The sequence below is a fragment of the Bos indicus genome, chromosome 12 (genome assembly GCF_029378745.1).
Source record: "Bos indicus isolate NIAB-ARS_2022 breed Sahiwal x Tharparkar chromosome 12, NIAB-ARS_B.indTharparkar_mat_pri_1.0, whole genome shotgun sequence".
Taxonomy (NCBI): Eukaryota; Metazoa; Chordata; class Mammalia; order Artiodactyla; family Bovidae; genus Bos; species Bos indicus.
The window spans coordinates 26148032-26175687 of NC_091771.1; the positions used below are offsets into that span (position 1 = coordinate 26148032).

At 35.4% G+C, this 27656-nt stretch overlaps 1 protein-coding gene across 6 annotated transcripts in view; it reads right to left on the reverse strand.

The window, feature by feature from the left end:
* Positions 1–27656, reverse strand: part of NBEA (neurobeachin) — a 674548-nt gene that overhangs the window by 523369 nt on the left and 123523 nt on the right. For 5 of the 6 annotated variants that reach the window (XM_070800567.1, XM_070800569.1, XM_070800566.1 and 2 more), the window contains exons 9-10: positions 4084–4281; positions 3225–3358 (exon numbers count right to left, since the gene is read on the reverse strand). In XM_070800567.1, the coding sequence (XP_070656668.1) occupies positions 3225–3358; positions 4084–4281 (332 nt within the window). Of the gene's footprint in view, positions 1–3224; positions 3359–4083; positions 4282–27656 lie in introns of those variants that run through there. The other variant, XM_070800570.1, reaches the window with a different exon arrangement.

Consider the following 27656-nt stretch of genomic DNA (forward strand, 5'->3'; position numbering starts at 1 on the left):
ATAATAAATTATAGTGTCAACAGAAGTGAGACTTACATAAACAATAAAATGCTTCATAAATCAGGCTACTGAGTGGAGGAAAGTACATGAAACTAAGATGTTTTAGCTTGAAACATAAAAGGCAAAGAATTAACTTACTTCAGAGCTTATCTCAATTTTTCCAAAAAGTAGTCAAGAATTAGACAATATTGCAATTTGGGGCATATGTTTATTATACAAAAAAACCTTTTCTAAAATAGGCATATATAAAATATTGTTGAAGATTTTTAAAGTTCAAATAGATTCTCATTCATCTGTGCATGCCTGCATGTGTGCTAAATCATTTCGTCATGTCCAACTCTGTGTGATGCTATAGCCTGTAGCCAGCTGGGAATCTCTATCCATGGGATTCTCCAGGCAGGAATACTGGAGTGGGTTGCCATACCCTCCTCCAGGGGATCTCCCCAACTTAAGGACAGAACCCACATCTCTTTAAGTTTCCCGCATTAGCAGGCAGGTTCTTTACCATTAGCACCAAGGAAAAGGGAAGTTGCTCAGTTGTGTCTGACTCTTTGCGACCCCATGGACTGCAGCCTACCAGGCTCCCCCATCCATGGGATTTGCCAGGCAAGAGTACTGGAGTAGGGTGCCATCACCTTCTCTGATGGAAAGCCATCCCTATTCATCTACAAGTTTAAAGTTAACTCCAGTACTTTGGCCACCTCATGCGAAGAGTTGACTCATTGGAAAAGACTCTGATGCTGGGAGGGATTGGGGGCAGGAGGAGAAGGGGACAACAGAGGATGAGATGGCTGAATGGCACCACTGACTTGATGGACCTGAGTCTGAGTGAACTCTGGGAGTTGGTGATGGACAGGGAGGCCTGGCGTGCTGCGATTCATGGGGTCTCAAAGAGTCGGACACGACTGAGCAACTGAACTAAACTGAACTGAAAAATAAGATAACATATCCTATTTTAAATTCTCTTTCATATGAATTTAAGATGTAGCCCCAAATTAAGGAATTCTATCAATCCTTGTCCTAAAGCTAACAATTTATGTTCTTCAAGTAGAGGGGTATGTTCCATTTAAAAATTTTTTTCAACGTTTTAAAAACTGAAAGACAGTACTACCACCAAAATGGTGGCCCTCCAAACTTTAAATATAACAAAAGACTTCATTACTGATACACACAAATGTCAAAAAGCCAACTTCAGACATCAAGAGCTTTGAAGTAACTAATGAAAAACTATTAGATAAGAATTCAAAATAGCACATAAGTGAACCACACGGGAGGGCTGAAATACATACCCAAAACAGGTATGTATTATTACTGAAACGGAAAGTGATACATTTCTTATTATACTTTTTTTTATTGGCCATAAACTAAGAACATATATATCACTGAAAAAATTAAAGTTATTGCATGGAAAAATTAACATGAATGATATAAAAGAACTAAAAACAAATCCAAATGAAAATCAGAAAGCTGATCCTTTATACTACCTTTTACCTGTTATAAAATAAATACAATTTAAATATCAAAATATAATAAAAACACTAAAATGAGTTTTGAAAACAGGATACAACAAATAACCATGTCCTTGGTCCTGGTCCTTGGATGAATGGACCAGATACCTGTTAAATAGTTTTAGCACTGAGATTTTATAACTATTCAATAATATAAATTATTGTAATCATTTTAGGTGTAACATTCAAACTGCATAACCTTTCTAATTTTTCTGCATGAAGCAAATAGTGATTTGCTTCAGGTTAAATATTATATATTATAATCATAATAATTATAATATATTATAAATATAATTATAATATATTTCAGGTTAAAATAATTATGGACTTAGTATTAATTCATAAGAAATATTTAAAGTACACATGAAGTTTTCTAATTGCTATTTCACTTCTAACTTCTTTTCATAGCACTTACTAGGTTTTAAATTACTGATCATAATGTGTCCTAGTTCACTTAGATGATAAAGAACAAAACATTTGCATTTAAATTAGGACTGGGATTTAAAGTTTCATTTTTCAACTAAGCTGATCTACTTCTCAGTAAAATGACTGAAGATCTGATAGCAAAGTAATATCTCAGCAGGACATGGCCTCCATACTCATTTTCACATGAAATGCTAACCATTACATTATACTGATTTTAAAAAAAAAAGAAAAAAAGCATGACCCATGGATGAGAGCTGAGTTTTGTAAATGTACAGGTCAGATTTAGATTTAGATTTATACTTTACATAAAGATGGTCCCAATATAGGGACAATACTAGGAGCAATATTAAGACAGAAGTTTGTTAATAGCTAATTTAAATAATTAATATGAAAAATCATGTTACATTTCAAGACCTCTAAATTTTTCCCATCTTAATTTCATTCACTAGTTTTTCTATCAATTCAAAATTGGATGATCCATAAAGAATCTCATGTATATATGTACATATTAATGAAGCATTTCTATGTTACTGTTTAGTAAACTAAATTAATGTTTACTTATATAACTTTCCCTTTAAATTCTCCAAACATATACAGAAATAGTTAAACTATTTGTGTAATTCACATTTAACTTATGCCATAAATGATTCTACAAAATAAGGTTAAATTGGAGTTTAATACATGAGGTATTTTTTTAATTAAAAAAAAAAAGAAATTATAAAAATTGCACATGAAATAAATCTAATTAGAAATTCTGAATATATAAAACATGGATATGCCACTGGTTAGATTTAGGCTCTTAAACATAAGAAAAAAAGCTAATTTCAATTAACATTGTGCTAGTATTATGATACTAGCATTATAGAATAATACTAATATTAAGGATATAAATTGTATAACTGTTATTAAATACTATTCTTGAGAATAAACTTTACCCTAGTAATTTTGTTTAATCTGACAGGATTTCACCAACAATTCGAACAATGAGCATTCATTTGCAAAGGGAAAGGCCAGGACTGACACTTTTCCTACTTCATATTATAATCATTATGCTATACCTAGTAAGAATTTTTTTATTTTTTATCAAGGAAGTCACTCCTTTGTGGTTATAAAATTTGTCAACTTTTTTTTTACTTTGCGTAAATATATCTGCCTTAATCCTAAAGAAACTTTATTAGCATTTTAAGGATAAAAACCACTATTATAATATATTTACATAGCACCAAGGGCACCATGCATAATCTAAACAATTAAAAAATACCATAAGTTACATATTGAAAGAAAACTTACCAGACAGTGGTTTCCACTTGACTGTCATTGAGCTGCCGGTTGTCTAGTTGTGCAAAAAGTGGGAAAAGCACTTGAATCCCTCCAATTGAATGAATTGCACTATGAATTGAATGTGTAACTATAGCTTTTACATCCTATGTTCAAAAACAAAAATGCTTATTAAATTTTCTAAAGCATATTATCACTATTTCCTTGTTTCAAATAACTTTGTAAGAAAATTAATTAAAATAGATATTTTTAAATCATTTTTTTAAATTTTAAATCAAAATAATATAATTTTATACACATTTAAAATAAAAATTTGAAATATTTTGACAATCACTTAAATTTAAAGCTTAAGTTGAGAGATTTTTACACTGAAAATATGAGTGTCTAAATCAAAATATATTTTAAAATAAGAGATGCTATTAATACAAAAGCACTCAAGTAATTTTTATTAGGGAAAAAATACTTACAGGAAAGTATTTTTATATTTACAATTATCTATTTACTAATTCACTGATTTTATTTCAAAGGATAAGAAACATAAAATACAACAGAAAAGACAGATTTCCTACTAAGGAGACAAATCCAAGGTAAACTATACTGCCAAATAAAATGCAGAAGGCAACAACACCGTTCAAAGAACTAGAAAACCAAAAAAGAAAAACAAACAGCAACTGGAGATTTACAGGTGAGCAATGAGGGTTCTTGCCTGGAGAATCCCAGGGACGGAGGAGCCTGGTGGGCTGCCGTCTATGGGGTCGCACAGAGTGGGACACGATTGAAGCAACTTAGCAGCAGCAGCAGCAATGTATAAAATGTAAAATAAAGACACAGTGTTGATGAGAACATTAAGACTAAGCTACTATTCACCTACCTGGAGCATTAGAGCATGTGGGGAATGCACAAAGATCGAAGCGTTTTCCTTTGGTGATGATTCCAGGCATAGTTGAGCATCAGTGGCTTTAGCGTTATATGTAAATGCAATACTACTTGCAAGTTTCCCATCATACAGAACCTGCTTATGATGTTCTGCTAAATGAATATCACTTTCAGACTTAAACTTGAAGGTGCTCTGAAAAAATAAAACTTAAGTTAAACACTCTTTAAATGAAACATAAAAATCTCAAGTTTTAAAGCAGAAAAAAATTTAAGATACATGATTTGTTGTGACATTTCCATGTGTTGGGAACTTGTCAGTGGCATTATTTTGTTATTCTCACCTCAGTTCTGTGAGTTACAGTTTATTATGCTAATAAACATCTTCATGTTATCATTTTTACTAAAATTGTGATCATATATAAAATAATTTTATTAAGATATTATAAGGTCAGATGGTATTAAATGTAAATAGGCTTTTACTTCAACAATTCATAACATAAATTAAAATTTGTCTTGTTAACACTTTCAAAAGCATGTATAGAAGTAAACAGTGCCCGGCACATGAACTATTAATAGAGAAACAACACTATTGGTTGAGACTAAAGAAAGTTTATTCACAAAAATATGTCTTTATTACAAAAAGGGTATCAAGATAGTGGTATCAATGCTACTCCACAAAAAATCACAATAGCCATTTCAAAACCCAGAAGAAAAGTTCATGTTATCACTTTAAATAAAGGACAAGAAATAAAGGACTACAATAAGAAAAGTATGGTTAGAAAAAGTTAAAATTTCTCTGCAGGTGTATAAAACTGACAATGATAAATACATTTAACCTTTGCAAAAATCACATATTAGTATCCCATCACTTTAAGGCAAATAGATGTGGAAACAATGGAAACAGTGACAGACTTCCTTTTCATGGGCTCCAAAATCACTGCAGATGGAGACTGCAGCCATGAAATTAAGACACTTGCTTCTTGGAAGAAAAGCTATGACAAACCTGGACAGCATATTAAAAAGCAGAGACATTACTTTGCCAACAGAGGTCTGTCTAGTCAAAGCTATGGTTTTTCCATAGTTGGACCATAAAGAAGGCTGAGCACTGAAGAATCGATGCGTTTGAACTGTGGCGTTGAAGAAGACTCTTGAGAGTCCCTTGGACTGTGAGGATACCAAACCAGTCAAATCTGAAGGAAATCAGTCCTGAATGTTCATTGGAAGGACTGATGTTGAAGCTGAAACTCCAATACTTTGGCCACATGATGCAAAGAACTGACTCACTGGAAAAAACCCTGATGCTGGGAAAGATTGAAGGTAGGAGGAGAAGGGGACGACAGAGGATGAGATGCTTGGATGGCATCACTGACTCAATGGTCATGAGTCTGAGCAAGCTCCTGGAGTTGGTGATGGAAGGCCTGGAGTTCAATCCATGGGATCACAAAGAGTCAGACACAACTGAGTGACTGAACTGAACTGCATGCAGATCAAACATGTCAGGACAAATTTAGCCAATTATCTACAGTTTTCTGAACTACTACTGAAAGAGTCTTACTAACTTGAACCTGGATGCAAATTGTTCATTATTAGCATGTCAGAAGACAGGAGCAGCATGAAAAATGAAATGTGTGTGTATGTTGCTATAGATGGTACCTTTACTTTTTAAATGTATGCATGTCTATATATTTGAATATTAGACATAAGGTAAGAAAATGTCACTATTTTGGATCAGATCTTTTGCTATCTTCTCAATTAAATGGGATGTAGAACATTATCTCTCATTTCAATGTTTCCTAATTTAATCATTTTTATAACTCATGGATTCATACAAGATAGAGGTAACAGGTAAATTAAAATCTGAATCAAAGACTCTACTTCAATTCCTAATGTACTAAATAGGTGACATTATAACAGGAAATTGAAACAAAAAATTCTTTTAAAAATATTTTAATAAATATATGAGCTAACTACTGGCAATACAAAATCCATGTAATTGCCTCCTTCACTGATTGCCTTAGTGTTATAAAATAAATACTTTATTATGTATGTCAGAAAAATCATAAACGGTCAAAATGTTTAACATCTGAATATTTTTAAGATGCTATTTAAAAAATTATTTTGGAGTACAGTTGATTTAAAATGTTGTATTAGTTTCTGCTACACATCCACTTTTTTTTAATGCATTCTTCCCATACAGGTCCTTATGGAGCCTTGAGAAGGGTTTCCTGTGCTATACAGTAGGTCCTTATTAGTTATCTATTTTATATATAGCAAAGTGTATATGTCAATCCCAACATTTGTGTTTTTAACACCTTTTTAGAGTAAGATTTAACAAATATGTTAGAATTTTGACCTATTTTGTGAACCAAAGATCAAAAGCACTATTAATTATTTTAGAGTAAAACCAAAGAGCTAACTTGTAGAAAGGAGAAGGCGATGGCACCCTACTCCAGTACTCTTGCCTGGAAAATCCCATGGGCAGAGGAGCCTGGTGGGCTGTCGTCTATAGGGTCACACAGAGTTGGACATGACTGAAGCGACTTAGCAGCAGCAGCAGCAGCAGCAACTTGTAGAAATAAAATTATTTGAGGGAATTTGGGAGAACGGTATATAGAACACTGAGACACTGGGGAACCTGACCAAATAAGTAAAGACTACAGGAGTTGGATAAGATAAAGGCAAACTGTAGGACAATCAAGTAGAGAAGTGAAGTCTCTTTATGCTGTTAATAATATACCAAGAAGAGCAATATGTAAAGGATGGGAATAGCAACTGGAAAAAGAGCAACATATGCTCTTAGTAGAGGCTACATTAGGATTTTTTTAAAAATTTGGCATCAAAAGCAAAGACAACAAAAGCAAATATTAACAAGCGGGACTACATAAAACCACAAAGTTTCTGCACAGCAACAAAGAGGAAAAGTGAAAGTGAAGTCTCTCAGTTGTGTATGACTCTTTGCGACCTCATGGACTGTAGCCTAACAGGCTTCTCCATCCATGGGATTTTCCATGGACAAGAGTACTGGAGTAGGTTGCCATTTCCTTCTCCAGATCTTCCAGACCCAGGGATTGAACCCAGGTCTCCTGCATCGTAGGCAGATGCTTTACCGTCTGAGCCACCAGGGAAGTAAACTAGGAGAGAATATCTACAAATCATATGTCTGATTCAGGTATAACCTAAATCAAATCCCTTATGATTGTACAGTGGAAGTGAGAAATAGATTTAAGGGCCTAGATCTGATAGACTGCCTGATGAACTATGGAATGAGGTTCTTGACATTGTATAGGAGAAAGGGATCAAGAACATTCCCATGGAAAAGAAATGCAAAAAAGCAAAATGGCTGTCTGGGGAGGCCTTACAAATAGCTGTGAAAAGAAGAGACGCTAAAAGCAAAGGAGAAAAGGAAACATATAACCATCTGAATGCAGAGTTCCAAAGAATAGCAAGAAAAGATAAGAAAGCCTTCTTCAGCGATCAATGCAAAGAAATAGAGGAAAACAACAGAATGGAAAAGACTAGGGATCTCTTCAAGAAAATCAGAGATACCAAGGGAACATTTCATGCAAAGATGGGCTCGATAAAGGACAGAAATGGTATGGACCTAACAGAAGCAGAAGATATTAAGAAGAAGTGGCAAGAACACACAGAAGAACTGTACAAAAAAGAGCTTCACGACCCAGATAATCACGATGGTGTGATCACTGACCTAGAGCCAGACATCCTGGAAGGTGAAGTCAAGTGGGCCTGAGAAAGCATCACTACGAACAAAGCTAGTGGAGGTGATGGAATTCCAGTTGAGCTATTTCAAATCCTGAAAGATGATGCTGTGAAAGTGCTGCACTCAATATGCCAGCAAATTTGGAAAACTCGGCAGTGGCCACAGGACTGGAAAAGGTCAGTTTTCATTCCAATCCCAAAGAAAGGCAACGCCAAAGAATGCTCAAACTACCGCACAACTGCACCCATCTCACACACTAGTAAAGTAATGCTCAAAATTCTGCAAGCCAGGCTTCAGCAATACGTGAACCATGAACTTCCTGATGTTCAAGCTGGTTTTAGAAAAGGCAGAGGAACCAGAGATCAAATTGCCAACATCTGCTGCATCATCGAAAAAGCAAGAGAGTTCCAGAAAAACATCTATTTCTGCTTTATTGACTATGCCAAAGCCTTTGACTGAGTGGATCACAATAAACTGTGGAAAATTCTGAAAGAGATGGGAATACCAGACCACCTGATCTGCCTCTTGAGAAATTTGTATGGAGGTCAGGAAGCAACAGTTAGAACTGGACATGGAACAATAGACTGGTTCTATATAGGAAAAGGAGTACATCAAGGCTGTATATTGTCACCCTGCTTATTTAACTTATATGCAGAGTACCTTATGAGAAACGCTGGACTGCAAGAAACACAAGCTGGAATCAAGATTGCCGGGAGAAATATCAATAACCTCAGATATGCAGATGACACCACCCTTATGGCAGAAAGTGAAGAGGAACTAAAAAGCCTCTTGATGAAAATGAAAGTGGAGAGTGAAAAAGTTGGCTTAAAGCTCAACATTCAGAAAACGAAGATCATGGCATCCAGTCCCATCACTTCATGGCAAATAGATGGGGAAACAGTGGAAACAGTGTCAGACTTTATTTTTTGGGGCTCCAAAATCACTGCAGATGGTGACTGCAGCCATGAAATTTAAAGACACTTACTCCTTGGAAGGAAAGTTATGACCAACCTAGATAGCATATTCAAAAGCAGAGACATTACTTTGCAAACAAAGGTCCATCTAGTCAAGGCTATGGTTTTTCCAGTGGCCATGTATGGATGTGAGAGTTGGACTGTGAAGAAGGCTGAGCGCCAAAGAATTGATGCTTTTGGACTGTGGTGCTGGAAAAGACTCTTGAGAGTCCCTTGGACTGCAAGGAGATCCAACCAGTCCATTCTGAAGGAGATCAGCCCTGGCATTTCTTTGGAGGGAATGATGCTGAAGCTGAAACTCCAGTACTTTGGCCACCTCATGCGAAGAGTTGACTCATTGGAAAAGACCCTGATGCTGGGAGGGATTGGGGGCAGGAGGAGAAGGGGACCAAAGAGGATGAGATGGCTGGATGGCATCACTGACTCGATGGACGTGAGTCTGAGTGAACTCCAGGAGTTGGTGATGGACGGGGAGGCCTGGTGTGCTGCGATTCATGGGGTCGTAAAGAGTTGGACACAACTGAGCGACTGAACTGAACTGAAATGAACTGATAAGGGGTTAATATATAAAATATAAAAGTAACTCACACAACTCAACAGCAAAGAAACAATTCATTTAAAACACAGGCAGAAGAGGTGAACACACATATTTTTTCTGAATATGATGTAAAATAGATAGCCCAAAGGTACATGAAAAGCTACTCAAAGTCACTAACCATCAGAGAAACACAAATCAAAACCACAATGAAGAGTATTATCAGAAAAACAAGAGATAATAAACGTTGGTGAGGATGTATAGAAAGGCAGAGAATAACAAGGATGTTCACATCCAAAGATAAATAAATGAACAAAGAAAAAGTGGGATATATGTACATTGGAATGTTAGTCATAAAGAAAGTATGGTATCTTGCCATTTACAACAACATGCATGGGCCTTAAGAGCATTATGAAAAGTAAAATAAGTCAGACAGGAAAAAAATATATGATCTCACTTGTGTGTGGTACCTAAAAGAAAAAAAACAAACAAACAGCAAGTTCACAGATACAGAGAACAGACAGATGGTTAGCCAGAGATAAAGGAGGTGGTGGTGGTGTTCAGTCTCTAAGTCATGTCTGACTCTTTGTGACCCCATGGGCTGCAGTACACCAGGTTCCTCTGTCCTATACTATCCTCCGGAATTTGCTCAAATTCATTTCCATTGGGTCAGTGATGCTATCTAACCATCTCATCCTCTGCCACCCCTGTTTCCTTTTGCCTTCAATCTTTCCCAGTACCAGGGTACTTTACAATGAGTCAGCTCTTCCCTTCAAGCAGCCAAAGTATTGAGGAGTTTCAGCTTCAGCAATGAATATTCAGAGTTTATTTTCCTTTAGGATTGACTGGTTTGATCTTGCTGTCCAAGGGACTCTCAAGAGTCTTCTCCACCACCACAATTCGAAAGCAATTCTTCAGTGCTCAGCCTTTTTTAGGGCTTCCCAGGTGGCACTAGTAGTAAAGAATCTGCCTGCCAATGCAGGAGATGTAAGACACACAGGTTCAATCCCTGAGTTGGGAAGATGCCCTAGAGAAGGAAATGGCAACCCACTCCCATATTCTTGCCTATAAAATCCCATGGACAGAGGAGCCTGGAGGGCTACAGTTCACAGTAGCCAAGAGTCAGACATGACTGAAGCAATTTAGCACAGCCTTTTTTATGGTCCAACTCTCGCATCCTTACATGAGTAATGGAAAAACTATAGCCCTGACTATATGGATCTTTGTCAGCAGACTGATGTTTGCTTTTAATGCGCTTTCTAGGTTTGTCATATCTTTCCTTTCAAGCAGCAATCATCTTTTAATGTTGTAGCTGCAAGTCATGGTCTGCAGTGATTTTGGAGCCCAACAAAATAAAATCTGTCACTGCTTTCATTGTTTCCCCTTCTACTTGCCATGAAGTGTTGGGACTGGACACTATGATCTAAGTGTTCTGTGTTTTTTTTTTTAACTTTGAGTTTCACGAATTTGGGGGGGTGGCTAAATTGCTGAAAGGGGTGAAAAGGAATAAACTTCCAGTTATAAAATAGGAATGTAATATACAGCAGGGTGATAGTGTATGGTATATTTTAAAGTTGCTAAAAGAAAAAAATTTTTAAGTTTTTATTACACACACACAAAATTTGTAACTATGATGATGGATGTTAACTAGAACTTATTGTGGTGATCATGTTGCAATATACTCAAAATATACAATCATGTTGTACACCTGAAACTAATATATTTCAATTGTATGTTAATTTTTCTAAGTTAAAAAAAAGGGGAAAAAAGTTTTGTAGAGATTTATACAGCAAACAAAAGACGAGATCATGAGTAGAATTAAGATTCTTCTGCACAAACACTTATGTACTGGGCGTGCATACTTCAGCTATCTTGAGTATCGTTGGTAAATGCTGATTTCTCAATTATTCTGTTGTAGCCAGAACCAGTGGGAAATATCTAAAAGCGTCACCAGAATTATTGTTCATTATGAAGCATAAGTCAATATAAGGTGCTGCTGCTAAGTCGCTTCAGTAGTGTCCGACTCTGTGCGACCCCATAGATGGCAGCCCACCAGGCTCCCACGTCCCTGGGATTCTCCAGGCAAGAACACTGGAGTGAGTTGCCATTTCCTTCTCCAGTGCATCAAAGTGAAAAGTGAAAGTGAAGTCGCTCAGTCGTGTCCGACTCTTAGCGACCCCATGGACTGCAGCCTACCAGGCTCCTCCATCCATGGGATTTTCCAGGCAAGAGTACTGGAGTGGGGTGCCATTGCCTTCTCCCAATGTAAGGTAGGTCTATCCTAACCCTATTCCCAAATATCTTATAAAACATTTTACCCAGGAAGCATGTACCCAATGAGGAGATTATTCTGATGTTCTAGTTTTTTGTTTTTGCTTTGTTTTCTTTTAAGCACAGCTTCCTAGAGGAGATTTTGCTTCCTAATTACAGACTTTGCTTATTAGTGCTTTTTGAATATAAAATATGGGCAATTCTGACAAATCTATATAAAAACTCTACTTTAGCTAATAAATCAAATACAAATAGGCCCATTAGATGATTTTCTGCTGGTTTCATTGGGATCCTTCAAATACGGTATTGCTAACAGACTCATTTTTTTTTTTTCAGCTCCAACAGATATTCATTCTTCCAATGTGAATTAATATAAATAATGTTTACTCATAAATGTTTGCCAAAACAGTAAAATGCATGAAATAATAATGATTATAAACAACATGCTACCTAGTGTTCACTCATAATCAAGCATTTTAATTTAAAAATGAATCTTAAAATATATGCAACACCAGCAAAAACACGGCAAATTTGTTAACTCTCCCCTTACTAGCTTTCAATATAAATTTATATTTTAAAAATTTATTTTCCTAAATAAAATTCTATGCTTATGGAACAAAAATAATTAAGTCTTGAAATATCTAGAAAATAGAAATTAGAAGTATAAATAAATGTACTTCAAAAATTCTCTAAAAAGGCAGCATGTAAACATGTTAAATGTTATACAATCCTCAAATTGTCTCTTAACATGTCAAAGTGTGAAGGTATAAATTATACAACTTCCTAATTCCGATGAGCTGTCATATTCACTGTTCTTAATGCAGAATGACATGAGCATCTGACCCTTTGGAGGAGAGAGGAGGTAAGTAACACAGATAGTAAAACTCTTGAGGAAAGAGCAGATGAAAATTGTTTTTAGACCACACACACTGTTGTATCTAAAATTTTGTAGAATTTGAACCTGAAATTCTTTTCAAAGAGCAAGATAAACCAAAGTCTCAGCCTGTAACCGAAATTCATGTTGGAAAACCATACTTTATTGATTCCAATACTTAAGACAGTTTTTAGTTTACCATGCTATATACCACCTAGAATTTCCAATGGAAATTCAAGCTTCAAGAACAGCTTACAAATATTCAATTAACTATAATCTACTATTACATACTGTTAAACTTCTGACATTGTATTTATTTTATCTGTAAAACAGCCCATCTCGGGTAAAGATTGCAATAGCCATCTTTGTTTTCTTCGAAAGCTCCACTAAGAGTTGTTGAGTGAGTTACTGCAGCCACTACAGAAACTGGTATGGAGTTTTCTCCAAAAATTAAAACCAAAACTTCCATGTGGCCCAGCAACTTCACTTTTGGATATATATCCAAAGAAAACAAGAACACTAACTAGAAAAGATATACACAGCCCCACATTCACCGAACATTATTTACTTTAACCAATACATGGAAGCAAACTAAGTATCCATTGATAGATGAATGAATAAAGATAAGATGGTATTAATTATTTCATGGGGTCGCAAAGAGTTGGACGCAACTGAACGACTGAAATGAACTGAATTATTCAACTATAAAAAAGAAGGAAATCTTGCGATTTACAACAACATGGATGGACCTTTAGGGGATCGAAAGGGAAAGTGTATCCATGCTCAGTCATATCCGACTTTTTTCGACTCCTTGCGACCCCATGGACTGTAGTCCACCATGGTTCCTCTGTTCATGGAAATCTCAAGGCAAGAATTCTGGAGTGGGTTGCCATTCCCTTCTCCAGGGGATCTTCCTGACCCAGAGATCAAATCAAGGTCTCCTTCATTGCAGGCAGATTCTTTACCATCTGAGACACCAGGAAAGCCCCTTAGAGTATTAAGTCAAGTGAAATAAGTCAGAGAAAGACAAACATTACTCATACGGAGAATCAAAAATTGAGGCCTACATACAGAGAACCGACTAGTGATTGCAAGAGGTAAGTGTAAGGGATGGGAAAGTGGATGAAGGTGGTCAAAGAGTACAAACTTCTAGTTATAAGATAAATAAGTTCTGGGTATGCAATATACCTTATGATCCAGCAATCCCACTGCTGGGCATACACACTGAGGAAACCAGAAGGGAAAGAGACACGTGTACCCTAATGTTGATCGCAACACTATTTATAATAGCCAGGACATGGAAGCAACCTAGATGTCCATCAGCAGATGAATGGATAAGAAAGCTATGGTACATATACACAATGGAGTATTACTCAGCCATTAAAAAGAAAACATTTGAATCAGTTCTAATGAGGTGGATGAAACTGGAGCCTATTATACAGAGTGAAGTAAGCCAGAAGGAAAAACACCAATACAGTATACTAATGCATATATATGGAATTTAGAAAGATGGTAACAATAACCCTGTGTACGAGACAGCAAAAGAGACACTGATGTATAGAACAGTCTTATGGACTCTATGGGAGAGGGAGAGGGTGGGAAGATTTGGGAGAATGGCATTGAAACATGTAAAATATCATGTATGAAACGAGATGCCAATCCAGGTTCGATGCACGATACTGGATGCTTGGGGCTGGTTCACTGGGACAACCCAGAGGGATGGTATGGGGAGGGAGGAGGGAGGAGGGTTCAGGATGGGGAACACATGTATGCTTGTGGTGGATTCATTTTGATATTTGGCAAAACTAATACAATTATGTAAAGTTTAAAAATAAAATAAAATTAAAAAAAAATTAAAAAACAAACAAAAAAAAGAATGTTGACTATAGTTAATAACAGTATGTTTGAAAGTTCCTGAGAGTAGATTTTAAAAGTTCTCAATACACACAAAAATTGTAACTATGAAAGGTGACAGATTTGTTAATTATCTTTACTGTGATAAATCTTGCAATATATACATGTCAAATCATTATGCTCTACACATTAAAGTAAGAAATTTGTTGTTGTTATTGTCTAGTCACTAAGTCATGTCTCACTCTTTGCAACCCCATGGACTGTAGCCCACCAGGCTCTGTTGTCCATCCATGGGATTGTCCAGGCAAGAATACTACAGTGGGTTGCTATTTCCTTCTCCAAGGGATCTTTCCAACTCAGGGATCGAACCCGCATCTTCTGCTTGGCAGGTGGAATCTCCACCACTGTGCCACCAGGGAAACCCAAACTAAGAGAAGTTATGATAAATTACATTTCAATAAAACTGGACAAAAAGCTTTAAAAATTAAAAAAGAATATCATATTGTCTGTACAGTACAACGGAGTTAAAATCTGTAGCTTCAAAACCAGTTAGACTTGCATCTGAATCTCAACGCTATCACCTACAGTTGTGAAACCACCCACAAGTTATTTGCCTTTCATCTGCTACACACCCAACACACAAAATACTATAAATAAAGCACTATAAACAATACCTGGTACTTTTAAAGCCAAATGGTAGCTGCTATTATCACTATATCCTTTTCTACTTAATACTATACATCTTCTATGTTAATTTTTCTTAAACATTACTCATAAAACATTCACCATAAACTTTATGGTAATGGCATAATATATAGATGACAGTGAAATTCAGGTAACTGACATAGCTGCTAATTAGGCAAAATTTCACTGAGTAGAACCTTAATCAATCAAACTGGAATTACTTAACACGAATATGAGAAAATGTGTCACAACACTGCTAAATGCAAGAAAACTGTTTATCTAATTATTATATGAGCAGAGGCATGTTATTTTCTAACACTAATCTCTGAAACCTTCACAGGCATCAAAAATATAGTCATTTATCATTGAATTTATGTTAGGATAACATACATATGACAAAATCTATTCCTTTCCCCAGACTCATTATGTGACAAATGTTGCTGATATTAACATAGTAATGACATTCCAATATTCAAGGAATCACTTTTCCTGATATACAATTAAGAGAATGTTTCCACTTATATAATGTACAATGATTTTCTCTTCAAAATGAATAAATAGTCCATCTGAATTCATTAAAAAATTAGCATCCAAACTCTAATATCTCCAAACATCTCAAGGCAAATACATAAATAGGATTAAACCATTCTCCTGCTAGCGATTTTTTGATAATTCCACATTAAAGGAAATTATTTTGATATTCAAAGCCTTCATCAACTTGGTTTCAGCTTACAGTAATCACTCTCACATTCTACCACAAATCACTCTATCTACTCTCTATTTTGCTTTGCAGTCACACCTGATTATGGAACAATCCATAAACATATCCCTTGCTTCTATCTCTTCATTCATGCCCACTGTCCTGCTCTGCCTCTTAAATTTATTTTTTCAAGAACCCTAAAAAATATATTTCTCTATGAAGAGTTCCTAAATCTTCTGTAGCTGGAATTAATCATCATTCCACAAAATGTTAATAGTAACTGCATTATACTTTCTTTGTGGTATACATACCAACTTTTAATTACAAATGTTTACATATACAATTATTCTCATAATAAAGTATAAGCTTACTCATTTTTAATCCCCAAAGCTTAGAATGGTTCATTGAATAAAACAATTATTTAATATGTTATTTAATTTTACTCAACTACATGCCCTGCATGCATGCATGCTAAGTCGCTTTAGTCGTGTCTGACTCTTTGCGACCCTATGGACTGTATGTAGTCTGCCAGGCTCCTTCATCCATGGTGTTCTCCAGGCAAGAATACTGGAGTGGGTTGCCATTTCCTCCTCCTGGGGATCTTCCCACCCAGGAACCAAACCAACGTCTCTTATGTCTCCTGCATTGGCAGGCAGGTTCTTTACCACTAGTGCCAGGTGGGAAGCCCAACACATGCCCTACAATCATGATTACCAGTCCCTGATAAACAAGAATGTAGAGAAAAGAAAAGATTATATAGCCACAACTGTGCCAACAAAAAGGGCAAATGGATTAGTATAGAATATTTCAATGAATGAAGTGAAGACAGTACTTCAACATAGCTTAAAATGACCCAACCAATCAAATCCTAAAATTAAGACAAAATATCAAATTAGCGTAAGTGCCAAGTAAGAATCATTAAGTACAGATATGAAACCACTCATGTCCTTTGTCCTACACTGAACTTTTAATGAATTTAAGTAAATTTAAGTAAAAAGTTATGCAACAGTTATGCACTGAATATTTAATGAATTTAAGTAAATTTAAGTAAAAAGTTATGCAAAACTTCCACTCTGGCTCATAATCACTACTTTTTAAAAACAATTTTTGTGAAGCAGTTTAGTGATACTTCTTTCCCTTTTTTGTTTGTTTTTTGGGGGAGTATAATTATGTATAATACCTATGTATCATAGGTATCATTATAACTATGATGCTTATGAACTCAGAGCCTATGGTTTCTAAAAATAATGACCGAAACAAAATACTGCAAATGTATAAATAGCTTCTCCATGTCTGCATTTTAACATAGCTGAAATATATGTACATTCCATTATCAGATAATAAACCTTTACTTTCATTTTGTTCATAGAGCTATCAAAGTAATCAGAAATGTTTAATATAGTCTCTTGAAAGTTATAAAATTTTGGGAGGGGAAATATAATGTAAGATGTCTAATAAAACCTAGCCTTACTTGGGAAAACAATGGTCTTAATTTTTTCAATCTGTTATATAAAGATCATTATTTTGTAGTTTGGCTTATAGCAGCAAAACAATTTCATATCATAATTAATTGTATCATATTTAAAAAATATGATCCAATTTAAATGACTGTAAACATATAATCAATCATGTAAATATAATTGTCTTGACTTAGTCCCATTTGTGGCATTCAGATCACTACCAACTAGTCAAATAATAAGCTGATCTATGCATAAATATAAATATTTATTGCATTATTACTTTAAGAAGCATTTTTAAAAAGAGAATTATTATATAAAACGATATGAGTAGGATGGGGATGAGAACAAGGAATGACTGTGAATAGGCATGTGAGATCTTTCTGGGGTGGTGGTAATGTTCTAAAATTGGATTGTGGTGATGTTTGCACAACTCTATAAACATAGATAAAATAATGTGTATACTTAAGAGGAGAGAACTGTAAATTATATGTCAATAAAACCGCTACATATGTTAACAATAAAACATTCAAGAACATTTTGCACTAATTATTCTCAAAGGGGGATTCCCTTGTGGCTCAGATGGTAAAGAATCCTCCTGCAATGCAGGAGAGCTGGGTTTGATCCCTGGGTTGGGAAGAGACCCTGGAGAAAGGAAAGGCTACCCACTCCAGTATTCTGGCCTGGAGAATTCCATGGACTGTATAGTCTATGGGATCGCAAAGAGTCAGACATGACTGAGCGACTTGCACTTTCACTTTCATTCTCAAAGGAGTGACATATGATGCAGCTTTCTTAAATATAGAACACTTCAGTATAATATTTCAGTATGGAATATTACATGAAAAAAGAGGACAAGATACATTCTTTTCAAGGACACATGGAATGACTAGCAAAAAGAACACATTTGGGTTCATAAAACAAACTTCAGCAAATTTCCAAAGACTAAAATCATATGAATGAAATGCATATATTCCTTGAAAAGTAAAATTAAAAAGCATTCCAAGAAATATAAAATATGAATTCTCTGACATTTGTTTAAAAATCTGTATTTATGTTTTAATTTCTATACAGAGAACACTGTAGGCTGGAACTTCAATGGTGAGTTCTTACAAATACTGAAGAGAAAATTAAAAGAAGATTGAATGTATACAACAGTCTTTTGGACTCTGTGGGAGAGGGAGAGGGTGGGATGATTTGGGAGAATGGCACTGAAACATGTATAATATCATATATGAAACAAGTAGCCAGTCCAGGTTCTATGCACGATACTGGATGCTTGGGGCTGGTGCACTGGGACGACCCAAAGGGATGGTATGGGGAGGGAGGAGGGAGGAGGGTTCAGGATGGGGAACACATGTATACCTGTGGCGGACTCATTTCGATGTATGGCAAAACGAATACAGGATTGTAAAGTTAAAAAATAAAATTAAATTAAATTAAAAAAAAAGAAGAAGAAAATTGAAAATGATACTAAAGTAATCCATGTAGTCAATAAACAAACAAGCCACAGAATGTGAACAAGGCTCTAGTACCCAGACATGCAACAATATATTACCTAAAAATGTCTGCTTTCCAACCAAACATCAAGAGAGAGAGAAAGAAAGAGGAAAATATGACACATATATGGAAAAAGAAGCAGGCAACAGAAACGGCTTGTGAGAGCAGCCCAGATGTCAGATTTAACAGAAAAAGATTTCAAAGAAGCCATTAAAAATATGTTCAAAGAACTAAAGGAAACCACAATCAGAGAAGTAAATACAGTTATGAAAAGGTCACATTAAACAGACGGTATCAATTAAGAGATAGATAATGCTACATAGGAAAGTGAAGTGAATAAATTTTAAGGGTTCTAATCACAGGAAATTTTTTGTCTTTTTTCTTTTTTTTATATCATATCTGTATCAGAAGATGGATACTAGCTGAATCTATTATAATAGTAATTTCACAGTCTATTTAATCAAATCACCATGATGTATGCCTGAAACTTACTCAGTGATGTATGCCAAATACTTCTATATAAAACTGGAAAAAATTAATAAAATTAGTATTTTATTAAAATAACAGTAAAATTTGTATTTTAAAATAGTAATATAATTAAAATTCAACATTATTTCTTAAAAGAGAGAAAGATACTATAAAAACAATCCAAATAGAAATTCTGGAGTTGAAAAGTATAACTGAATTGAAAAATTCTACAGAGGGTGTGAACAGTAGATGTGAAAAATCAGAAGAATTAGCAAATATAAATACTGATTATGCAACCCAAAAATCAGAGATGAAAAATACTGAAGAATGATCAAAGTCTCAGAAAAAATGGAGGAAACAAGTGTATGAACATATAAAGAAAGAGAATATCAGAGGTAGACAAGAAAGAGAAAAGAGAGGCAAATATTCAAAACCTTAATGGATAGAAGTTATCAATTTATTGAAAAGCACTGTATTACTCATTCAGCAAGCCGATGAACTTGAAGAAGAATTAAAGCAAGGAAATCTAACAGAAAAGTCGTACATAGTAATGCTGAAACACAAGGAGAAAATCTTAAAAGCAGCAAGAGAAAAATGACTATTTACTTCTCATCTGAAAAAATGGAGGCCAGAACACAGAGGAATAAAACATTCAAAGTATTCAAAGGAAAAAAATAAAAATCAACCAAGAATTTATATCCAGCAATCTGAAAGGAAAACAAGATACATGCCCAAGTAAATAAAAACTGATATAAAGGGCTATTAGCTGATCTAAGTTCAGTTCAGTCGCTCAGTCATGTCAGACTCTTTGCGACCACAAAAACTGCAGCACGCCAGGCTTCCCTATCCGTCACCAACCGCCGGAGCTTGCTCAAATCATGTCCGTCGACTCGGTGATACCATCCAACCATCTAATGCTCTGTCATCCTCTTCTCCTCCTACCTTCAATCTTTCCCAGCATCAGGGTCTTTTCCAATGAGTCAGTTCTTCGCATCAGGTGGCCAAAGTATTGGAGTTTCAGCTTCAACATCAGTCTTTCCAATGAATATTCAGGACTGATTTCCGTTGGGATTGACTGGTTGGATCTCTTTGCAGTCCAAGAGACTCTCAAGAGTCTTCTCCAACACCACAGTTCAAAAGCATCAATTCTTCAGCACTCAGCTTTCTTTATGGTTCAATTCTCACATCCATACATGACTACTAGAAAAACCATAGCTTTGAATAGATGGACCTCTGTCGTCAAAGTAATATCTCTGCTTTTTAATATGCTAAGTTGGTCATAGCTTTTCTTCCAAGGAGCAAGCGTCCTTTAATTTCATGAATTACATAAACACAAGAAATAACAAAGAAAGTCTGTCAAGCTAAAAGTAAAGAGCTCAGACAGCAATTTGAATTGACATGAAAAACAATGAGCATCAAGTAGTCATGAAGTTATAAAAGATGGTAAAAATGTATATTTATTCTCCTTTATTCCCTCTTAATTGATTTCAAAGCAATTTTATAAAATATATATACATTATGTGTGCTTTTGCCTATAACATAAAAATGTAATGCATTTGCTAATAACAACACAAAGGAGGAGGGTGGAAAAAGCCATATTGAGCTAACGAAGTAAGTTCAGGTGGTAAATGAACAAATGAGGGATCATCATAAATAAAAAATGAGCTTAATATAACAAAATCTATAAACCAGTTACTTTTCCTTTCTTGACTTCCTTAAAAGACATATAAGTATATAATATAATAATTAGAATAATGTAATGTTGGGTTTGTAACCAACACTGTAGTATGTACTACATATAACAATTTAACACAAAAAGCAAAAAACACAATAGACCTATAAAAGTAACATTTCTATATCTCACAGTAATTAACTTGGTATAAACCTGAAGCTGATCCTAAGTTAAAATTTAAGTGGCAAGTACTACAGCAAACATTAAATAAATAAGGCCAAAAAAAAGTGAAAAAACAAATGAAAATGCTACAGTAAAAAATAATCATTTAATTCAAAATAAAGCAGTAAAGAAGGAATAAAGGAATCAAAAGAACATAATGCATAGGTAACAAATAAAATGATGAATGTAAATTCAACTATATCAGTAAAATTAAACGTGAATGGAAAAACAATACAATCAAAAGAGAATATTATTAGACAGGATAATAAAACAAGATCTACACTGTGTTGCCTATAGGAGACATACTTCAGATTCAAAGTTGAAAATGGATTCAAAGTAAATGAAAGGGAAAATTTATCAATAAATCACAAGCTCCAATAACTGTGCTAATATCTGAGACAAACACTTCAAAAAAAATATTACTAGATATAGAGAAACATTTAATAATAATAAAAGAGTCAAACCATTAGGAAAATGATAATATATGTGGACCTAACAACCAAGCACCAAAATACATGAAGAACTTGACAGGTAAAAAGAAAGAAATAGAAAAGTTGACAGTAACAGACGAAAACGTCAATTCCCAACTTGAATAGTGGAGAGAACAACTAGGCAGAAGTCAACAGAGAAGAGAAGACTTGAACAAAAATATAAAGACTAAGAATTACAGGAAAAATTACTAGAGAATAAGACAAACAAACAGCAGAGAAAAATACAACAAAACCAAAAAAGCTGATTCTTTGTAAAGATCAAAAGTGGCAAACCTGTACCTAGACTATTTAATATGTTAATATTATCATCTCAAGAGGTGATCATCTTAATAAACACAGAAGTAATTGACAAAATCCAGTACCTTTTATTTTAAACTGTCCAGCAAAACAGGAACAGAATGAAGTTATCCCATTCTGATAAAATGCATCAATGGAAACTTCACAGATAACAACACATTTAATGCTAAAAACTGAAAGTTTTCCCACTAATATCAGTAACAAGACAAAGATAACTGTGCTAATGTTCAATCTTATACTAGAGATTCTAGATAGATAAGAAAAAGCACTCAGAAAGTAAGAAGTAAATGTATCTCTATCTGCAGATGACATAGCTTTGTACATAGAAAATCCTAAAGAATACACACACACACACAAACACAAACTATTAGTGTGAATAAATTCAGCAAGATGCAGTATACAGAAATGAAACACAAAAATCTACAGTATATATTAGTAAAGAAAATCCAAACATAATATTTAAAAATAACTCTGTCTTACAACAGCACCAAAATAATAAAATACTAGAGAATACATTTAATAAAAGAAGTCCAAGAATTCTGGCATTTGACTTATGGCAAAAAGTACTAAAGACCCTCTTGATGAAAGTGAAAGAGGAGAGTGAAAAAGTTGGCTTAAAGCTCAACATTCAGAAAACTTAAGGTCATGGCACCTGACCCCATCACTTCATGGCTAATAGATGGGTAAACAGTGGAAACAGTTGCAGACTTTACTTTCTTGGGTTCCAAAATCCCTGCAGATGGTGACTGCAGCCATGAAATTAAAAGACACTTGCTCCTTGGAAGAAAAGTTATGATCAAACTTGACAGCATATTAAAAAGCAGAGACATTACTTAGCCAACAAAGGTCCGTCTAGTCAAGGCTATGGTTTTTCCAGTAGTCATGTATGGATGTAAGAGTTGGACTATAAAGAAAGATGAGTGCTGAAGAATTGACGCATTTGAACTGTGGTGTTGGAGAAGACTCTTGAGTGTCCCTTGGACTGCAAGCAGATACAACCAGTCCACCCTAAAGGAGATCAGTCCTGAGTGTTCACTGGAAGGACTGATGCTGAAGCTGAAACACCAATACTTTGGCCACCTGATGCGAAGAGCTGACTCATTTGAAAAGATTCTGATGCTGGGAAAGATTGAAGGTGGGAGGAGAAGGGGACAACAGAGCATTAGATGGTTGGATGGCATCACCGACTCAATGGACATGAGTCTGAGTAAACTCTGAGAGTTGGTGATGGACAGGGAGGCCTGGCGTGCTGCAGTCAATGGGGTCGCAAAGAGGCAGACATGACTGAGTGACTGAACTGACTGAACTGAAAAAGTACAAAACATCTTTGAAAGAAATTATTAAAACAAATAAATCTAAAGCCATACATGTTCAAGGATTGAAAGACTTACTATTGTGTAGTTAGTAAATGTCCCTTAATTGATCTGAAGATTCAATAGTATCTCCACAAAATCCCAACTGGGTTTTGTTGTTACTGTTTTGTTATTTTTGACCCCAGAAATTGACAAGCTGACCCTAAAATTCATGTGGAAATGACAGAGATCCAGCATTTCCCAATTTCAAAATTTACATGAAATGCCCAGAATAGGCAAATCTATAGAGTGACTGCTTAGGAATGAGGAAGACTGAGAGAATAAAAAGGTGAGAGCTAAAGGGTACAACGTTTCTTTCTGAGATGGTAAAATGCTCTAAAATCCCCTATGTTGATAGCTGCATTACTAAAACCACCGGATAATTCAGTTTTTAAGCAAGTGAATTGCATATATGTAAATTATACCTCAGTAAAGCTGTTACACAAATAAAAACAAACTCATGAATGCCGGAGGAAGGGATAGTTAAGGACTTTGGGAAGGTCATGTGTGTACACTGTTGTATTTAAAATGTATAACCAACAAAAACCTATTGTATAGCACATGGAACTCTGCTCAATATAATGTTCCAGCCTGCATGGGAGGTGGTTTTGGAGGAGAATGGCTACAGGTATATGTATGGCTGAGTCCCTTCACTATTCATCTGAAACTGTCACAACATTTTTAATTGGCTATACCCCAACATAAAATGTTTTGGGTGTTCAACAAAAATAAAAATAAAAATTTTTAAATGGAGCTCTTTTCCTCTTGCTATTTTCCCTGCCTTCTGGAAAATTCATAAAGCTAACAGGAAGGGCTAAACAAGGTAGGAGTTGGCACTAGGAGGAAAGATGAGGAGTTGCAGTGGCCAGAAGCATAGCAGAGCCCTGAGCAAAGTCAGGAGCATAACCACACAAGGAAGCATCATGGTGTCAAAGTCCTATAGAGGGGAGGAGGGTGTTCACCCAACAGAGTTATCCAAGTATGGGAGACAAAGACTAAGAAACTGTTTTATTGAGCAGACAAAAGATACATTATATATAACCGCTGTGAACTAGATAATTTTCCTATAAAGGGCATTATGGGTCAATTAGCAAAATTCTAACGGGGTCTGTGAATTAAATGGTAGTAACACACTGATGTTAGAAATCCTGTAAAAGAATGGTCTTGTTTGTATAAACACAATAGTCAGGGAAGACAGGGCATTATGTCTGCAATACTTTTAAATGGTTCAGGGGAGAAATTTATCTTACTACTGTGCTTGTAATTTTTCTGTAAGTTTCACTTTCTTTTCAAGTTTAAGAATGAGAAAGAAAAAAGGATGAAAATTCAAGAGATAGTGACAAATATTAAAGATAAGCAAAGTAAACCAAACAAGTATAGTCAAGTCTCTGAAGAAAACAAAAGCAATGAAATAGAACAAACAGTAAATAGTATCAAAAATTCCTTGTAATACAAAAACATGCAAAACTGCATACTGAAAGTGCATATCACTTAACTAAGAAATCAACTCAGGATAGCCAAGACATATCCAGCAAAATTGCTGAATTCAAAGGAAGAAGTTAAAAAGAAATAGTCCTTTGAACAAAACACTTTAAGCCAGAAGAAAATCAGTAACATGTTTGAGTGGTACAAAGAAATGTCAGTCTAGATATAGCCAAGCAAATGGCTATCAAACATAATGGCTCTTGATAAACTAACACGGAAATGTAGCTCTCAAAAACATTATTCTGAGTCCTTCCTGAGGAATAAGCTATATAATCAGCTTCAGATAGGTAAAACAGAATGGGCTCCCCTGGTGGCTCAGACAGTACAGAATCCACCTGCAGTGCCGGAGACCAGGGTTCGATCCCGGGGCTGGGAAGAACACTTGGAGGAGGGCACAGCAACCCACTCCATTATTGTTGCCTGGAGAATCCCCAGGGACAGAGGAGCCTGGCGGGCTACAGTCCATGGGGTTCCAAAGAGTTGGACATGACTAAGCGACACAGCACAGCACAGGCAAGACAGATCAATGTAAGGACTGTGATGAATATCAAATATATACTTATAAAACTATGACTAAGAATTTAAAAAGAAGGAGAATAATATGTAATACATCAAGGCTGTATATTTTCACCCTGCTTATTTAACATATATGCAGAGGACATCATGTGAAATGATGATGCAAAAGCTGGATGAAGCACAAGCTGTAATCAAGATTTCTGGGAGAAATAGCAATAACCTCAGATACACAGATGATACCACCATTATGGCAGAAAGCAAAGGGGAACTAGAGTCTTTTGATGAAAGTGAAAGAGGAGGGTGAAAAAACTGGCTTGAAACTCAACATTCCAAAAATGAAGATCGTGGCATATGGTCCCATCACTTCATAGCAAATAGATGGGGAAACCATGGAAACAGTGACAGACTTTTCTTGGGCTCCAAAATCACTGCAGATGGTGACTGCAGCCATGAAATTAAAAGACGCTTACTCCTTGGAAGAAAAGCTATGACCAACCTAGACAGTATATTAAAAAGCAGAGACATTACTTTGCCAACAAAGGTCCATCTAGTCAAAGCTATGGTTTTTCCAGTAGTCATGTCTGGATGTGAGAGTTGGACCATAAAGAAGGCTGAGTGCCAAAGAATTGATGCTTTTGAACTGCGGTGTTGGAGAAAACTCTTGAGAGTCCCTTGGACTGCAAGGAGATCCAACCAGTCCATTCTAAAAGAAATCAGTCCTGAATATTCACTGGAAGGACTGATGTTGAAGTTGAAACTCCAATACTTTGGCCACGTGATGCCAAGAGCTGACTCATCAGAAGAGTCCAGTGCTGGGAAAGATGGAAGACAGAAGGGGGTGGCAGAGGATGAGAGGGTAGGATGGCATCACCAACTCGATGGTATAAATTTGAGCAAGCTCCAGGAGATGGTGAAGGGCAGGGAAGCCTGGCATGCTGCAGTCCATGGGGTTGCAAAGAGTTGGACATGACTGAGCAACTGGACAACAACAACAATAATATGTAATAACTACATGACTCACAATGTAGCTAATCTCTTATATTTAGTTTTCTAGGACTGTCATAACAAAACACCAAAGTCTGAGTAGCCTAAACAACAAAAACTTATTTTCTCACAATTCTGGAGGCTAGAAATCCAAGTTCAAAGTGTTAGTAGGGTTGGTTTCTTCTGAATCCTCTCCCAAACCTCTCTCCTTGGCTTGTAAATGGCCCACTTTCCTTCCTATGCCTTAACGTGGTATTCTGTGAGTGTCTATATCCTAAGTTCCTTTGCTTATAAGCACAATATTCATATTGTATCAGGACCCACCCTAATGACTGCATTTAACTTTACCTCTTTAAAGACCCTATCTCCAAATATAGACACATTCTGATACTGGGAGTTGGAATTTAAACATATGAATTTTGGGGGAACCACAAGTCAGCCCATAATATACCTCAAAATTTAAAAATGGCAAGGAGAATAGAGAGAGTATATGCAAAACAAGGTTAAGTGTTTTCAGTTATTAGTAGAATAGTGTTGGCATAGCTATTCTTAGATTGTTACTTGTGTAATTATGGGCTTTTCTAATTCTATAACAATATGTGTACTTGCCACAAGAACTCTCGAAGTGGAAGAAAAGAGATACATATTTAACTAAGAGGTCAAGACAAATTTTACATTTCCCATTAATAAAAACTAGGGATTCCTGGAGTAACGATTGACTTCAGGGCTGAAACAATAAAACGTTCAGGATGAGCCAGATATGTCGTCATAGGAAATAGTAAGGATGTTATGAAAGACTAGAGTCATGTCAAAAGGACTAAGGGACCAACTAGAAGGGATATGAATTGCCCAGATTTGGAGCAATCTGAACTTCTTAAAGAAAAACACAGTAACTACAATTGGTTGAAACACCTCAAATACACTTAAATCTCTAACCTTATAATGACACTTTAAAAAATAGTAATTGGACATCTCTGAACAATGAGGAATGACATTAGATTATATTATTTCCCCTGAGAGAACATTAGGTAGCTTTATTAATCAGAGTTGGCAGAGGAGAAAGTTGTTAGTACATTAACTAGATAAAAATCTGGTAGAAATTAACCATTTTATGACCATTTTATGGGTATTAACCATAAAATTAACCATTTTATGGGTAACAATTATTTGACTATGGGAAATAAGATTCTGCTGAAGGCATTGCACTGAAGGAATAAAACTAGAACTTTGGAAGAACATACAGAATAGTTTTCTTTCCATTCATGGAAATTCTAGCATTCTAAATATACTATAGCTATTAAGTAATATGCCTGGTATTTTAAAGCAAATATACCTTAACAAATATGACCAAATGAGTGTTGTATTTTGCAAAAGAGTTCTCTCAGAACTACTTACACATATATTCCAATACTCAAAATATTCATTATATCTAGGGTTTTAAAAATATTTGCAGAATCTAAAGAGTTTTTAAAAGACCTTAATTAACAGGTGCTTGCAATTTGTGGACATTTTTG